The sequence below is a fragment of the Andrographis paniculata genome, unplaced genomic scaffold, assembly GCF_009805555.1.
Source record: "Andrographis paniculata isolate CXL003 unplaced genomic scaffold, ASM980555v1 Contig64END, whole genome shotgun sequence".
Lineage (NCBI taxonomy): Eukaryota > Viridiplantae > Streptophyta > Magnoliopsida > Lamiales > Acanthaceae > Andrographis > Andrographis paniculata.
Genome location: NW_026137600.1, coordinates 2,642,306 through 2,660,199, shown reverse-complemented (window position 1 = coordinate 2,660,199; position 17,894 = coordinate 2,642,306). Strand labels below are relative to the sequence as shown.

At 33.4% G+C, this 17,894-nt stretch overlaps 2 protein-coding genes across 10 annotated transcripts; both read left to right on the top strand.

Moving 5' to 3' along the window:
• Positions 1 to 7,060: 7,060 nt before the first annotated feature.
• On the top strand, positions 7,061 to 8,605 carry LOC127261874 (uncharacterized). 2 transcript variants are annotated; one of them, XR_007841004.1, is made up of 3 exons: positions 7,069 to 7,123; positions 7,865 to 7,963; positions 8,120 to 8,605. XR_007841004.1 is itself a non-coding variant. In XM_051290299.1 (2 exons), the coding sequence occupies exons 1-2, from the start codon at positions 7,118 to 7,120 to the stop codon at positions 8,429 to 8,431; spliced, it is 318 nt and encodes a 105-aa protein (XP_051146256.1). In that variant the 5' UTR covers positions 7,061 to 7,117; the 3' UTR covers positions 8,432 to 8,605. The 2 variants fall into 2 exon arrangements, 1 of the variants encoding a protein (XP_051146256.1); XM_051290299.1 differs by lacking the exon at positions 7,865 to 7,963 and having other exon boundaries at positions 7,061 to 7,123.
• A 5,535-nt stretch (positions 8,606 to 14,140) lies between these two features.
• Positions 14,141 to 16,418, top strand: LOC127261932 (uncharacterized). Of its 8 annotated transcripts, none has more exons than XR_007841023.1 (6): positions 14,141 to 14,333; positions 14,482 to 14,621; positions 14,757 to 14,846; positions 14,969 to 15,028; positions 15,119 to 15,168; positions 16,138 to 16,418. XR_007841023.1 is itself a non-coding variant. In XM_051290376.1 (6 exons), coding segments are annotated over exons 2-6 (306 nt in total). In that variant the 5' UTR covers positions 14,141 to 14,333; positions 14,509 to 14,619; the 3' UTR covers positions 16,268 to 16,418. The 8 variants fall into 8 exon arrangements, 3 of the variants coding, with proteins under 3 accessions (XP_051146333.1, XP_051146334.1, XP_051146332.1); XM_051290376.1 differs by having other exon boundaries at positions 14,509 to 14,621; positions 14,760 to 14,846; positions 15,119 to 15,145; XM_051290377.1 differs by having other exon boundaries at positions 14,760 to 14,846; positions 15,119 to 15,197.
• The last annotated feature ends 1,476 nt before the right edge of the window (positions 16,419 to 17,894 follow it).

The window sequence follows — 17,894 nt, the reverse complement described above, 5'->3', positions numbered from 1 at the left end:
AAATTTTGCTATGTTCTTTATCTACAAGTCAATTTTTTTCATTTTCTTCCGGAGTAGGCGACGGCTCGAACAAAAAACCTGGGTTACAAAAATTTCTACCGTGCTTGTCGAAGAATGCTAGGATTTGAAGAAGCCCTACGTTTGAAATGTTTCTAATCCCTTTTCTATTTGTGATTTATGTTATTTTTCAATTATTTCGGTATACGATTTCAATTTTTTGAATTTGATTAGTTTATTGTATATTTACTAAGAAATTGGCAAAAAATATGACAATAGATTTTCCTAAATTTTTGCCTCGTTTTGGATGTAGTTGTAATCACTCAATATATTGCGAAGTTGTTCCACATATCCTATTGCATTGCAAATTTTTTGGGAAGATAAGAACTGTGCAGAGAAAAAAAAAATGATTTGTATTTTTACTAATGTCATAGTTTTTTTTTTTTTTTTTGCAAATCGTTTTGTAAGTATTATTATTTTTTTATTTTTCAGTAATGGCTTTTTTTTTTTTTTTTGTCTTTTCTGGATGAATTGATTTTTTTGATATTTTATTCTATTTTAGAATAAATTGAAAGTGATTTCATTGATCAAAACCATTGATGAGGATGGATGCAAATGGAGGTAATGAGAGTGTTGGATGTGTGGATGGAATTGTGGAAGAAATATTGAAGTTTCCGACACGAGAAGACCACTCGAGAAGATTGTGGAAGAAATTGGCTTGAAAGAATGTAGGGTTGAAGCTGTGAGAATGGATTTGAAGATGCACAATATGAACTGAGTGGTGAGATACACAATTGTTACAATGAATCTGGTTCTAACAATTCATCTTTAATGTACGGTGGATTAGAAGGCCCATTAGATGATGACATATTCATTGAGAAGAAAGGTACCTGGGAACAAAGGATGAAATTTTTTTTGAAAGAATTAAGAACTTTTCGAAAAGAACAAAAAAAACATAAAAAAATAAGAGCATCTATGTCAAAGGAGGCCTAGTTAATCTGATTGGGGTGATATAGGCTGGTGTAGTGATGTTGGTGAATAATGAGAAGATTTAGAGATGCCTATAGTTTCAGAAGATAATAGTAATATATCCTATCGGTACAAAGAATGGGATGAGACATTAGACATGGACAATTTGATATGGTTGTAGGTATGAAATTCTCTTCCATAAATAAATTTAAAAAATCTTTGAAAGATTAGGTTTTTTGAAGAGAATGAGACTTGAAGTATCTCAAAAATAAAAAATATGTGGTCAATGCAGTTTGTAATAATTGATGGTTGTTACGTACAAAATAATAATAATAATAATGATAATAGTAGCAGGGTCAAAAGAAGGTCGGGCGAAGTCGGGAGGAGAAGGAAAAAATATGCACTTTAGGTCGGATGGTCCACAGTTGGATGAGCAGGTCGGATGGTCCGCAGTCGGATGAGTAGGTCGGATGGTCCGTAGTTGGTTAAACAGGTCGGATGGTTCGCAGTCGGTTGGTCCGCCGTCGAATGGTTCGCAGTCGGGTGGTCCATAGTCGGTTGGCCCGTGGTCGGACCAAATAAAGTTGGGCGAAGATGGAGGTCGGTTGATACGGAGTTCGGACCAAGTGAGGTCGGACGATACGAGGTCGGACAAGAGACTAGATGGTGGTCGCTTGGTTGGGCGGCCAAGGAGTCGTTTGGTCTAGCGATCAGTTAGTCTCTGGATTGGTCGGCTGGGTATGCGGTTGACAAGACGGTTAAAGACACGTGTCATTGAGGAATTAGTGGGCGGTTGCTGTAACCAACCAGACGACGGTTCTGAAACGTTTTCTTGAAGGAATATTTAAGGGTTTGGATTTGTTATCTTCAATCATCTTCAATCGACATCAAATTCAAGAGAATTGCCTTTGGGGATCACCACTTTATTTTTCAGTCTGTAGTTTTATTTTCCTAGTTTATTTATGTATCCTACAATGTCTAGAGATTCCTAATCTCAGGCATTCATTTTATCAAATTCGAAGATAATTTATATTTTCGGATTTTAATTTGTTTTGTTGAAAAAATACATCAACAAATTGGCGACCACAGTGGGAGAAAGGCAAGATTACTGATCCTACAAAAAGAGAATTTTATACAACTGAGGTCCGGCCGAATCATCAGAAAGATCAATATGGCAGACTCACAGCCCTGAGTATCTTCAACACCGGTGGGAGAAACAATTTCACCACCTGCTATGCTGAATGCAGGGGACGCACCACAAGTACCTGCCGATTGGATGTCTTATGTTCAACAATTGAACAATCAGCATACTCTGGCTATGCAAAACACGTTGCGTGAGCAACAAAATTTAATGCAGAACATGTTGCGTGAGCAACAAAATCTAATGCAGAACATGTTGGATCAGGCGTTCTCCAAAATCACACTACATTCAAACATGCCTCCAGCCTTGTCACCTTCTCGGTTTCAGGCAACTTTTCCAGGATCAACGTTTGCAGGGCCAACATACGTTGATAGTACATTTCCAAGCGCCACAACTTTCAACCGAACAGATAGGGAAGACTCCTCTAACTTTCCCCGATAATGTTCCTTTGGGACCAAGAGTTGATAACACTCAGCCGAATATCGTAAGGGAAGAGATGTTGGGGGGACAGGATCATAATCCCATCCCAGTCGAGCCAACCGTCCCCAGAGAAGAAAGATTGGGAGATCAGATTCATAATATTCCAGCCGCGCCAGCCTTCGCTAGTGGACTGGTCCATAATCTCATTCCGGTGTTCGACCCACTTCCACCCAGGATAGATCCGGAGGACATCGCTCAAGTTCTGCGGGTACATTTTGGAATGAATCCGCAAACGGTGAACCGACCGGCGTATCAGAGGCCATTTCCAAAGAGAATCATCAATGATTATCCTCTCCCGAGAAATTATTGACCACCAGACTTTCATGTTTTCTCAGGAGAAGACGGATCCTCCACCATAGAGCATGTGGGTCGGTTCACAGCACAGTTAGGGGAAATCGGTAATAACCCTTTTTATAAGCTGCAACTATTTTGTTTGTCTCTTACCAGAACAGCTTTTTCGTGGTTTGTAAATCTGCCACCTGGGCAAATACAAACCTGGGAAGGTTTAGAGATGGCGTTCCATGCTATATTCTTCAACCCTTTGCCAACTGTTTCTCTTACCGATTTGTGGGAAATAAAGCAATTTCCAGAAGAATCCGCCTCACAGTTCATCGAAAGGGTACAACTGATGAAGGGACGTTGCCCAACAATCATTGAGGAGAGCGAGATGACCAATTTGGTGGTCAGGAATATGCATACACCACTACGGGAGGCTTTAACAGCTCACGACGTTCAAGATCTGGCCAGTTTAGCATCCAAGGCAAGAAGGTTAGAATCCTTTTTTAGAGAAAATGATCACGACTTCCGTCGGGGGGGGGTGTTGAAGAAATGGTAGTGCAAGGTCGACCAACGCGCAGGCCACCATCAGTCTACGATAAATGGAGGTCGGGTCCAACGTAGCCTCGAAAGATGGAGGTCGGATCTGAGGCTGATGTGGCCTCGGATGGCGGCCTGCTAACTCCTAAACATCACAAGAAGTGACGCTTAGGAGTCTTGCGGAGGAGGCAAGTTGTTACGTACAAAATAATAATAATAATAATGATAATGGTAGCAGGGTCAAAAGAAGGTCGGGCGAAGTCGGGAGGAGAAGGAAAAAATATGCACTCAGGTCGGATGGTCCACAATCGGATGAGCAGGTCAGATGGTCCGCAGTCGGATGAGCAGGTCGGATGGTCTGCAGTCAGTTAAGCAGGTCGGATGGTCCGCAGTCGGTTAAGAAGGTCAGATGGTTCGCAGTCGGTTGGTCCGCCGTCGGATGGTTCGCAGTCGGGTGGTCCGTAGTCGGTTGACCCGTGGTCGGACCAAATAAAGTTGGGCGAAGACGGAGGTCGGTTGATACGGAGTTCGGACCAAGTGAGGTCGGACGATACGAGGTCGGACAAGAGACCAGATGGTGGTCGCTTGGTTGGGCGGCCAAGGAGTCGTTTGGTCTAGCGATCAGTTAGTCTCTGGATTGATCAGCTGGGTATGCGGTTGGCAAGACGGTTAAAGACACGTGTCATTGAAGGAAGAATTATTGGGCGGTTGCTGTAACCAACCAGGCGACGGTTCTGAAACGTTTTCTTGAAGGAATATTTAAGGGTTTGGATTTGTTATCTTCAATCATCTTCAATCGACATTAAATTCAAGAGAATTGCCTTTGGGGATCACCACTTTATTTTTCAGTCTTTAGTTTTATTTTCTAGTTTATTTATGTATCCTACAGTGTCTAGATTCCTAATCTCAGACATTCATTTTTCTAGTTTATTTATGTATCCTACAGTGTCTAGAGATTCCTAATCTCAGCATTCATTTTATCAAATTCGAAGATAATTTCTATTTTCGAATTTTACTTTGTTTTGTTGAAAAAATACATCAACAATGTGATTGATCCATTCGTGGTTCAAGTATCTGAAGGAGAATACTTTTTAAATTAAGACTTTTAAGGGGAAAACATACTTGTGCACACATGACAAAAAACTCACAAGCAGACTTCAAGTATTATTTTGTATATTACACATATTTTATGGTTGTTTTCTATGAGAAATACAATGTAGTTGATTTTTATTTTCATATATATTGCGATGAAATAGATTTTTAACACAACATTATGTTTGTGGAATGGTATAGGTATTTGGCGAAAATGATCATGAATTATCTAAAAGATAATCCAAATAAATCCATTGAAAATCCTTGCGAAGAAAAATCAGACGAGATGTTGATGTTGAGGTTAGTAAATTTAAAGTATATCGAAGCAAAACAACATGCCCTTGGTATTAAGTTTGGCCGGGGGTTTACTCAAAGTACACTTTCGGGTAGCGGCAACATGCCCTTGAATTACTTAGAGGAGGTGTTAAGAAACAACATGCAAGACTCTACGAGTATTGCCACACAGGTGTAAAGTGTAATCCACAAAGTTATTGTATTTTACATGTTGATCTAGACTTGAATCCACCAATTCTACGAATGATGCATATGTGTTTGAAACTTTTGAGTAATGGTTTAAGTCCGGGTATACACCAATTATTGGTTTAGATAGTTATTTTTTGAAAAGTATGTACAAAGGTCAGCTGAAAGTGATAGAAATGACAACATCTACCAATGAGTATTATATTCTAATATTATAATAGAACAAAATAATTTTTTGTTTATTTTATTCACATTCATGCCAATTTTAATTTCTATAACGATTTTGATCTATTTTATTCATAGTTGTATCAATTTTAGTTCTTTTATTTTTAAAATGATAATTTTGATCTTTATCTATTAATATAGTTCAAATTTAGTACTAATTATCATTTTCTAAAAAATTAACAAATATACTAATTGTATTTGTTGTCATTTTATTTCATCTTTAAATTAATTTATATTATTTGTATTAAAATTGCTCAATTATCACCAAATCTTAAACTAATTATATTATATCTAAACAAATGTGTATAGACATGTTATATTGCCAAAAAGTTCAAATTTTCACTTTTCATCTTTATCTTCATTAGAAAAAAATAAAATTATTTTACAAAAATTATTTTCCTTAAAAGTACCTATCAACAAAAAATGTATATGTCACTACATTTAATATAATGCCTTATCCACAAAAATTTCTTTTCGTTTTCTTATACTTAAAAAAAAAAAAATAATAATAATCAATTATACAGTTTAGACAAATAATTTTTTAAATTAAGTATTTAAATTTATTTTGAAGCGACTTACCTAAAGAAATATGTACATAAAAATGATTGAAAAAAAATATAAATTAATTTAAATAATAAAAAATTATACTTTTGGGTGAAAATCATATATTACTTCTATCGAGGAAAAAAAAAGTAAGTTTAAAATTTTTAGACACAAATTTTAATGTTGTGTGCATTTTGTTGTCCTTTAATAAAAAAGGGAATATAATTTTATTATAAACCTTGTCCTTGTGTCCAAGTAAATAATAGGAGTACTTGAAAATTGAAATAACGCCCAAACAAAATGTATTTGCCCTTCTTTCTTCTTCCATTTCTTTATTCGTATCTTCTTCTTTTATCTTCTTTTCGGTTTTCAAAAATAAAAATAAAAAAAACAAAAAAAATGCTGAACCGCGGTTCTAACTGGCAATTTAATGTTCGAAGAAAAATACGAAACGAAATCGAACCGGTTTCGATTTCGGTTCGGTGGCGGTTCCGGTTTGAACCTGAAGCACCCGTTTGAACTCGCCACCTAAGTCTAACTCTAACATGAATGTTGATAGAAACTAAAGGGGTAATGTGTAATATTTATTGCCGATTAAATATTCATTTTTAACTCGGTATCGGTAGCACAAAATCTCCGGTCTTCATTCGCTCGCCCAAAATCAGAATCTGCTTCCAATTTCAATTTCAATTTCAGATAGTCGAATTAAAAATTGTGTTTGTTTGACTTCAATGAATTTCGTGTTACGAGGGAGGGTTCTCTGTTTGATATTGTTCTTTTTGTTTAATTGATTGCTTATGTGAAATTGTGATGTTTTTATGAATCATTGTTCTGGCTTGTATATATATATATATTATGTTGATTAATGAATGAAGTGATAGAGCATGGAATATGGCTAAATGTATAAACGGGGCTGTCAGATTGGGGTTCTGTCCAGTCGGAGTTGACAAAAAATTGTTTAAAGTGTTGCCTACTGTGTCTCTCCAATATGCATCTTTTATGATTGATTGAAAAGCTTCGTGCATTAGATTATGACATTATAAGCACAGGACAGAGTGTGTATCTCACACCATTTTCCTGAACTAACATATGCTAACAGTTACAACACATTGCTATCATGTTGCAGCTTGGTTTAATTATTTTAATCATATTCTTATTTCTAACCACTTTATTGTTTAGTGATTCAGCACGTTTAGCAATTTTTCTTATTTTGATATTGTTCCTTTCTTCTCATAATGTCATTGTCAGGATGGAAGGTATCAGATGCATCTATTTATGCTGGTCTAGAGCATGCTTATTTGCTTGGTAGAGAGCCAATTTTGAGAAACAAGGAAGCTGAAATGCTAGGAATTCAAGGAGCAACTTTACTGCTCGATGGAGGTAAATATTTTCCTTTCATACTCTATATCTCTAGGCTTGCAAAAATTGTAGATGTTTTTTGAAGTTTTCTATCTAAAATGTTTGAAATATGTGTAAGTCTAAAATATAGATTCATGAAACCACCAAAAATATCTGCATAATCTGGGTCTCTTTTATGTATATATCATTCCATCCAACCTGATATATTGTTTTCATCATACTGTTTTGGGTGAAATTAGGTATCATGCTAGGCACGTAATTGGAGTTTGTAGGATGAGACATTTCAACATTATTCTGGGATGTTTTTTTTTCCATAATTCCATGAAAAATATTATTAATTAATTTTAGTGGAACACTAATAGCATATAAAACTCAATCTTTTGGGTTGACATTTTTAAGTTTCTTCTTCTTTTCTGTGAATAAAATACATACTAGTATATATCCAATCTATCCCACATGGTACGGCCGATTGAGCTCAATTTTAGCCTCTGTATTTTATTCCACAATTCATGAATCACATATCAGTTAGTCATATTTACCTTAATATTAGATTTCTGAAGTTATTCCGAACTTCTTTGTCGAGGATAATTGCCCCTGCCATGATAAATAGATGATTGAACAGAAAACAGGCTTATGTTGGTTGTGTGGTTCAAGTCACAGAACTTTTGCCTCCTGAATGTGCTTCCTTTTATTATTATTTTCATTTTGCTGCTGCTACAATCTTGTAAATACTTGGCAGCTATTTACAGTTGAATATGGTAGCCAATTTAAGGCTATGAACTAATGATAGGTAGGCAGGATGAAAACTAAATGAAAGGGCCTTTCTGGTGAAGAGATAACAACGTGAAACGCTTTTGTAAGGTTGTGCAACACCTGTATAGTAAATTGTAATACTTTATTTGGGTTTTCATTTTATTTTATTTTATTTTATTTTATATTCTAATTTATCTTATTTTTCCATAATGCTTCACATGCAATCCTGCCATCTAGTTAAAAAAAACCCACTCTCCTTTGCAGCTGGATGTCTGGATGCCTCTGTGTTTCACTGAAGTTGATATTGCTGGAGATAGATACCGAACGACTTCATCATCTCCTTTGAAAGATACTTGGATACAAACATGTTGCGTGACAGGTGCTGATTTTCTCAACTGCAAAGCAGAAAAGTATGACTTGACCGAGGATCAAAAAGATATGATAGGAAATCAGTCTATTTTATTCATGGAGGGATCTTTAATGGCTTCTATGAAATTTGGAAGCAAAATACTTCGTGCAAAACATGGAGCCAAACAGGGAATACTAGTTTTCACTGGATCTTTACATATAGTTTAAGCTATTTTAGGCTCCATCAATGGGTAGGTTAGAGTTTGTTATTTATTTTTTCTGTTCATTAGACGTATGAACTTTACATCAATTAATTAGTCATGCAACGGTAACCTTGAGGTTGTTCATATTGAGCGCTCGAGCTGAAGTTGTAAAGGATTTATTTTTCAATGGATCATCGTGTCATTGGTAGCTTATTCATTAAATGATGGAAGTAATCCCTGCTTGTCAGGCATTTCATTTTGAACTTGGCAAAGTTTCAGTGCAATGCATTTCTTATGGATTTTCATCTTTGTGGTGAGGTAGGGTTAATCAAAAGAGAACTTTATTCCAATAAATGGAATCACATAGGGAAATCAATTTGTTCTGTAACTAAATACCAAACTAATGATTGTCTACCCTAACAATAACATGACTTAGATATGCTCTATATATATACATATATAGGCAGACTCATGGCCAAGCTCAAGACTCATAATTAAGAACTAAATAGGAATTAAAATAATAAGAAATAAAAAAAATATTATCCGGTGTTTCTCCCTCTTCTAGTATAGATTTTGACCTTACCCCACTCTATAACAACTCCATCACCCTTGAAAACTGCCTTGTTCTCAAGGTGGAAGTCGGGAAACCGGAGGCGCAATTCCTCGCATCAACCCAAGTCGAATCCTTGTCCGTTAGTCTGCTTCAACATATCAAATCGAGAGGAATGAGCTTGCCGTCTCGCCTCTACCGCGATCTGTTGGAGCTCGGCGGATCTGACCTCATCTTGTGTCTATCCCTCGACCTCGTCCATCTCTTTAAGCTCGGCCACCCAATTCGTGTTTGGGGTCCACCACACAAGATCGAAGGAATTTGCTGGCACACTTATGCAATGATGTATAAGGCTTCTTGCAACGATAACAAAATCGCTTAGACTCAATTTCCAAAAGGGGACCGACCGGGGGACTGGTCCATCACCGCCTGGTGTCCGCCAATGGAGTTGCTATCTGTGCCTGGTCTACTGTTCCCGGAACCGCTCCCAAGACTAGAGGGACCTGCCGGAGGCGGAGGTCCAGTCTGCGGCCCACCGCTAAGGCGCAAACTCGCAAACTGTTCAGGCGGTTGTCCTGGCTGTTGATATGTCGTGGTGGAACCAACATTGAATTCCCACTCAATGTGCGGCTGATTTGGATAGCTGAATTCAAATCTTTAGGGTCTAGTGTCCTTAGACGATTGCGGATGTTATGCTACAACCCCCATGAAGTATCCGAGGTAGTGCTCATCTGTCAAGCCTGGCACCTGTGTAGCCAGTGGATGAGTTCGTTGATACACTGATCAATTTCCCTTTTTTGTCGAAGTGTGGCAAGATGCTCGTAGGGACTCCCCACGTAACGATCATCAAAACGAAGTATTAGGGCTTGGGAAATCTCCGCCCAAGTGGCGGCTGGATGGCGAAAATGCTGCCATCGAGACCAATGCAGCTCGCTGTGCCTTCCATGGCGATACGCGCTAATGCAATCTTTAAATCTGATCGCACTTGGTGGAGTTCAAATTATTGTACGGCGCGAGCAACCCAACTAATAAGGCTCCGTCCCATTAAACGGTGGTAGCCTGACTTCCGAAAGGAGCAGAGTGACGAAGCCGCCGTGGCAGGGGGTTAGGCCCCCGAACAGTTGAGAATCCGGTGCGAGTGGGGGCGGCGATGCTGGGGCGCCAGAAATTGCGTCGGTGCTGACCCACTGACGCAGTGGCATCTGCAGCGGCGCTGATGCCGCCTGGCGCTGCCGTAATCGCTGCGAGCTCTGAGTAGCTTAATAGAATGGTGGATACATATATGTTTAAATATATGTTTTACATCACATTCCTTTAGATGATAATTTGAATTAGTTTTCACGTTTTTATTTTCCAATATTTTTTCTTATGGAGTTTCTTGCTACTGTTGGTCTCAGGGAATGAACATGCTTTCAGTCATATTTGCATAATAGAGCATTAAGAAAAAAAACAAAAAATCGTTGGAAAGAAAAAATAGGAAATTAAAACGCCAAACTTGGTATATCCAAGTCATTCTTTGCATAAAAACTGAATCTGCCATTTTTACTAACCTTCGCCTTTTAGCCTAAGATTTTTGGAGCTAACATCTTTGTCTCCACATTTATGTAGTCTTTACTCACTCCAACAAATGCACGCCTATCAACATTTGTGGAGTTTCAGTATGTTGTCTGCATATTCAAAGTAATAGTACTCATGAGACAAGGTTTACTTTCTTTATGTTTTTTTCATTTCATCATTGCCAAACATGCATAAGCAAACTGTATATATATTGACTTGTTATCAACTGTTGATTACCTCTAATTTATAACTTATATGTGGTCCTTTGGAGTTTGCTTGGGTTAGGGTCAGAAAAAAACTATGTTTCACCTCTACTGCACCAGGGCATTGCAAAGGGCAAGTTTACGGTGCTGATACAAATTACTATTACACACAAATAAAAAGTGTGTTGTATAGAAATATGACATGTGCTAAAATCAACTATTGTGTACGTTGTATGAGACTATAGTATGTGCTGTATTTATTTTATATTAACATATACAATGTGTTGTCTGTAGTAATATTGTGTGTTACTTGTAGTAATGGTTGCTCTAATTACTCTACCGAAAACCAATATTCACTCTAGCCGATTTATTTTAATATGATGGTTGTGTTTTTGAGTAGTAGACGTATTTTTATATTTTATTGTCTAATTATAAAATAACTAATTTAAAAATATTATTTTTTCTACCGATATTCTTATTTTATCATCAAATTATTATTTTTACACCAAAAAATAATGACAACATTATCTTTACATTATTTTTAACTACCTATTACAATTAAAATATTATTATATTTTAATCTTCATGCTCAAAAGTAAAATATATCCTTTGTGACTGAATTGAAAAAGTATTATTTAATCTAATAAAATATCACATCAAATCCCTATTATACAACTTCAAATTAAACTAAGCCATGATATTTTATTCAACTCGTTTCTAGAATTTTACAATTTATTTTAAAAGTTTACCTTAAAAAAATTATCCGATCAGCTATTAAAAATCCAAGTTACTATACTTTTATGTTTAATTTATTTGTCTACTATAAAACATAAAATATATTTAAAAAACAATTATTTAGTGTACAATTTAAAAAAATAAAAATTCATTATTAAGCTATTAATCCTATGACTTTAAAAATGTGGAAAAATTGGTTTTCGGCATTCGATTTCCCCATAAATTTTTGTTTTCTTTTTAATAAATAATATTGTAAAATCTAAAAAAATAATTTTATTTGGAAAAATTCATGTAGAACCTTCTAAATTTATATATATTTTTTAAATAGGAATTATTTATTTTAGAAAACAAAAATTCATGTGGCGCTATATGGCTTTATATGTCAGCTCAATCAATTCGATGTTGGAGAACTTATAAATTTTGCTATATCTTAAAATTATAGAACTAATATTTCAATATACTGAGAGTTTATTTATAAGTTTAAAATGATAAAAAGAAAAAATAAAGGACAAAATAATAATTAAACTTTTATTTAATGTTTATTTTTAATAAAAATGTCAAAACAAAATAAACACATGTAAACATTTGGGAGTCAATAGGAGAGTGATAGAGCACTTAATTTGGATTGAATTTCAATGCTCTAAAATGTAATAAATAAATAAATAAATAGTTCAATCACTTGAATTACAATTTCATAACCCTTAGGCTACAATCTCTTAACCGTTGTTATGTGTTTTGTTTGGTTTTGCTAAATCTTTAACACAATAAACAATCTCGTTATTATTGCAACTCCAATATAAGATTTGTTTGCCCAACAATTTTTTTTACGTAATTTGTTCCCAATATATAAAATATGTATAAAGAAATATTATGATCGAAACTTTGATTTTAAGTTCTGTAATTGGTGGATACCAAAAAAAATAAATAAATAATACTAAATAACCATATATTCAAAATATTTGAATTCATACAATATAAAAACTTAAATACTTAATAATGAAATCAACAAACAGGTGGGACACCAAAATCACTATCGGAGTCGCGTCAGTCCTTTCGGACGTTTATCCTCTCGAGCTGTTGCATAATCGTCAGGACGCAACTCTCAAAACGATGAAATCGCACTTCAAGTGTGCTAGCGGATTTTCGTTAGTCGTTGTAGCACCAAGCGTACAACCATCACTGGTGAATGAGCTACTATCCGGTAAAATGATCAAGAATAATTAATAAATATATATAATCTACCAAATTAAACACCACTTTAAGAAAGATCTAAAAAAAAAATGATTGGTGTGAAAAAAAAAAAGAAAATGATTAAGATTTTTCTGTGATTTGAGAAATTTTTTATCTGATATGGAGAAACCTCTCTATGCAAACTGTGATAATATATATATATATATTTTATTTACCATAATAGTTTAAAATTGAACTTCCAATACTAAAAATATCATTTTGACTACTGTTATTTTGATATGCTCGTTGTTATCCTTATGGATGATACAAAAACACAATTATAAACCAAATTAGAGTAAAAATTAATATTGATCCTAATCAATTTTTTTTTTAAAAAAAATGATCACATTTAAAAGTAACTATTAAAATTAGTTTCATAAAAAAAAAAAAAAAAAAACATTATCATTTTTAATCTTATTGTTAAAATTTCAACGAAATGATTGTGACTTAACAAAAATTGATGCAACCCTACCTCCATCATATTGATAATATATATTTTCTTTACGACGTTCAAACCTAATACCCTACAAATCAGGTTCGATGAAAAAATTACACTAGGCGAACCATGTGCGACAGGTGACCTGACGCGTCAGAGGTTTGAACCCATGACCTCACGATCACAAGTCCAACCCCTACTGTAATGCCCCGATTTCGGAGTGTATAAAATAATATTATTATAGCAAAAAAATATTTTTATAATATTTTGGGATCAAGAAATTAATATTCTGAAACAAATTTTATTCATATTTTGTATATTGGTTATAATTATGGAGACGATTAAATGGGTAAACATCCATAAAAATAAATATGAAATATAATATATATAATAATAATATAATAATAATAATAAAGGTGATACGATGAAGATAATGTTTATAATAATAATAATAATAATAATAACAACAACAACGTTAATAATAATAGTACTCCCCCTGTTACACGAAATTAGTCCATTTTTTTTTAATCATTCCACGAAATTAGTCTATTTTTCTATTATAGTAATAATTAATAATTAATACTTCTAATTAAAAAATTTAACTATATTTTATTAATTTATTAATATCTTTAGTTTTATTATTTATTAATTGTAAATTTAAAAATTGGATTAAAATTTTGAATAATAAAAATAATAAATATTTAATATTATATAAATAAATAGTTATTTAATTTTAAATGAATTTCTCCAATAATATGACGAAAAAATAATATAACGTGAAAGAAAAGAGAGATGAAAAAAACCCAAAGCTCTTTCAATAAATTCTATTGAAAATTCTTGTCTCTTTTTTACTTCTAATTTTTTTTTCTAAATTTTTTTTCTTTTTTTTTTTTTTTTGCGCTTTAATTTCTCTTCTTTGTTGTATGGATGGACATTTAATATGTCTATTCTACCTCTGAAGTTTGCAAAATTTACGGGTATGCCATTGTGTCTGAGGAATCATACCTTATATGTCCGTTCTGCTCTTTTTCCTGTTGAAACCTCTTCTATCCCCCTCTCGCTCTCTCTCTCTGAAACCCTTCCATTCATTCCACTCTATTCCTCTTGTGTTTGAGAAGCAATTGACGCCTCCATCTCTTCTACCCATTACCCATTGATAGCGCTGCATCCCTGCTCGCCTCGCCGCCTTCAGCTCAGCCTTCGCACCAATTTTTGTGTATGTGAGAAATTTAAGTTTTGTTCTAGGGATTTATTGGTATTTGTTAAGCTTTTGTTCCTTTTTTGTAACCAGAGAGAGGGCCTTGTGTTTTCAAATTATGATTGCGTACCATTTCATTGTTTAAGATATATTTGTTTGTAAACAGGATGTTTTGAATATATGGGCATAACAGGGTTTGGGTTTTGGATGGTGGCCTACCAAGATGGCGTGCTTCAGGATTTGATGTTGAACTTGAAGACCACCCTCTGTAATGATGCCATGAAGAAAGTATACCAAGGGCAACATGTATGTAGATAACTCTATTTTGAAAGTTGCATGGAGAGTGCCCTCAAATCAACTATAAAGCATTCATTGTTCAGTGTTAAATATGCCCTCAAGTCTGCTCTGTTTTAAGCTTCATTTTTCTCATCTTTACTTTAGCAGGTCGGATTTGTATCTTTCAAACCAAATTCCAGCCCCATCTGATTTGGAATCTCGAGCAAGTGTTTTTCCTTACATTCTCAATTCGTAGTTGCGTCCTTTATATTCTATATATATACGATCATGAGTTGGCTTATCAATTTTATGCTTGGTTCTATTCCCACTGCCTATCTCACATCTACTTTTTAATGTTTGTCAAATGGACATTGCAGTACCTTTGGATTCGTGCTTTGCTTCTCCGGCGATTACAGCGGCGATAGGATTGAATTTCAGTAGATCTTTTCTTTCCTGTCTTACGTAAATAGATCTGCTTTGCATCGTTTCTTCGATCTCGGTTTTTGAATTTATCTTTTGCATTGCAGGTGTTGCCGGAAACAGGCCTTTGCGAGGTTGCCCTCAGCTGCCTTCTGCAGTAATTGTTTCTTGATTTATTTGACTGTTGTGAGCTTATGCATATGCTTCCATTTAGCTTATATCTCTCTTTGTTAAAATGCCACTTTTGCAAGAATTAGCATTTATAATGCTCTATGGAGTTTCATGTTTGAGAATGTTTGGTACATTATTCATCTTGATGCTATACAAATAAATAATAAAAATTATAATTTTAAAAATAAAGTTTATTCAACCGCGATGAAAAAGTGGAATCAAAATATGATATATTGTAGCATGAGCAGCAATAGTTAGAATTTTTATATGTTTTTTAAAGATTTTAGTACTATGTATTCTGGTGTGTTGATTTTGGTTAATTCACAGTTGGATTTTTTTATTGAAATTAGAATGGGACGAATATTTTGAATCCCTCTTTCCATTTGCATCTTTAATTTTTGTGTCAGTTCTATTGTTGTTGTTGATACTCATGTTTTATTATAAATGAATTTGAAAAGGGATTTCGTTCAAGTTTTATGATCTGAATTTAGGAGACTTGAATATTGTTGTATTTGTACTTTCTGGATTTAGGTGGATAAAGACTACTGTATTTTATTTTTTTATTTTATTGAATGGATGGTTTTATAAGGAAATGAGGTTGGATTATGAAATGTACAGTAGTTTGATGGAAGTTGGATGACTCTGTTAGTTTATAGCATTGGTCAAATGTAATTTCTGCATGAGGCTTGGTGTGAAATTTAGGGTGCGATTGTTTTGTGAAATGGTTTGAAGAAATATTTTTCACGTGAGGTATAGAAAATTGCGTAGGTAATATAAAAATAATGAATACGTGTAATATATTAATTTTTAAAAAAAATGTGTGTTTTTTTCTTTTTTACAAAAAGAACACACCCTCGTATTCTCTGATCTTGCTTGTGATTTCATGCAATTTCTTTCTTCCCTGAAAGTTTTTCTTTCCAACTAACTTTTGAGTTTTTCTGCTATAATGAAATAGGATGATGAGTGATTGCAAAGTGGAGATTATCAATGATGGGATGCAGGAGTTCTATATGGATTTTCAAGGCCCCAACGAAAGTAATAAATCTTCCCTTCAAATTTTATTTTTATATTTTTTTCATCTTTAGCTGTGTAATTGAAAGTTGTTTGGGAGTTTTGTTGAACACTGCTGGAAATTTTAGAGCATATGTTTTGTTAAGAATCTTGTGCAGAAAATGGGAAAGCAACTCTTTATATGGTAGAATTTAAATGTTGCACTGACATCCTAATTTTATGAAATGTTGCACTAATCACAAACTTTGACAGCTTGAGATGCAGGAAGAATGGATTGTCAAACAACATTTGTCTAACTTTAGGACATATAATGTTCTAGAAATTTTTATTCCCTCGCAAATCTGTTTGTTTGTTTTGTGAGATTTTTGGGAAAGAAATTTTTTTACGTGAGATATATGGAATTGTGTAGGAAAAATATAAAAATAATAAATATGTGTAATGTATTAGTTTCTTTTGAGAAATCGAGCACTAGTAATTTTATATAGATATGCATGTATATTAATATTTTACCCATACATTTAGATGATACACGGAGATGTGGCTAAGGCCTGCGGCAGCTAACTATGCTTCACTCAATATTTTAGATGCATTTCTTTAATAATGTTACAAAAATACAATATAAAAATATATTTACATAAAATATATAACAAAAAAAAAAAACTAATAATTTGAGTACAAGATATTATGTTTATACTACTTCTCTGTAAGGGATGGTTTGGAGGTGCAGGGGTTGGACGTGTGATCGGGGCCGGTTCTCACATCATCTAAAAATAAATAAATAAATAAATATATGTATATATATACCTATTTCAAATCAATATACAAAACAAACACTCATTGTTCTTACACAAACATCAATGGAATATGTTTGTTTTGTAATTATAATGTGAAGTGTTTTTTTTTTTTAATGTTTAACTATTGATAAGTATGTTGATAATATAAAATTTTAATATTTTGTATTGAATTATTAAAATTTGTTTGTACAAAAGCTTTCATTCATCTAATATTATTCATTTTTTTTTAAAAAAAATTACGTCAAATACATATTTTTGTTTTTATAAAATATCAAATTAAATATTAATTTTTTATTTTTTTGATTTCTAAAATTCCAAACGTCTGTCTAAATCGAGCCTAATTTTTTGAATTTGACAGAGTATTTATTATATAGTCTATATTTATTACTACCTCCGTCAGTTAATAAATACTCTATTTGACCCAAAACAATAGTCCATTTTGCTAGTTTCATCTGTTCCAAAATAATAGTCTCATTTCAATTTTTGGTAACTACCTCCCCACATTTTTACAAAATTATCTCAACTTTTTCACAATAATAACATAAAGTAGGGGTATTTTAGTCTTTTAAAAATACTTTTACACAAGTATCAATATAATACTATTATTCATTAATTCTCTAGTCCATTTCAAATGTCTCTATTGTTTTAGGACGGAAGGAGTATAAATTAATTTAATTAAAATTTTAACTTCTTATACATAGCACCCATGTAAAATTTCTTTATTTTTATCTATCTCCTCAATTAACAAATATTTTTATCTACTTTTAAAACTCTCATTTTTTTTTATAAAACTAATTTATATAAAAAATTTATTTTGTATAAAATGATATTCATATTGAATATATTTTATTGAGATATATAATCTTTAAAATATTTAAATACCTATTTTAATTTTTTTAATTATTAT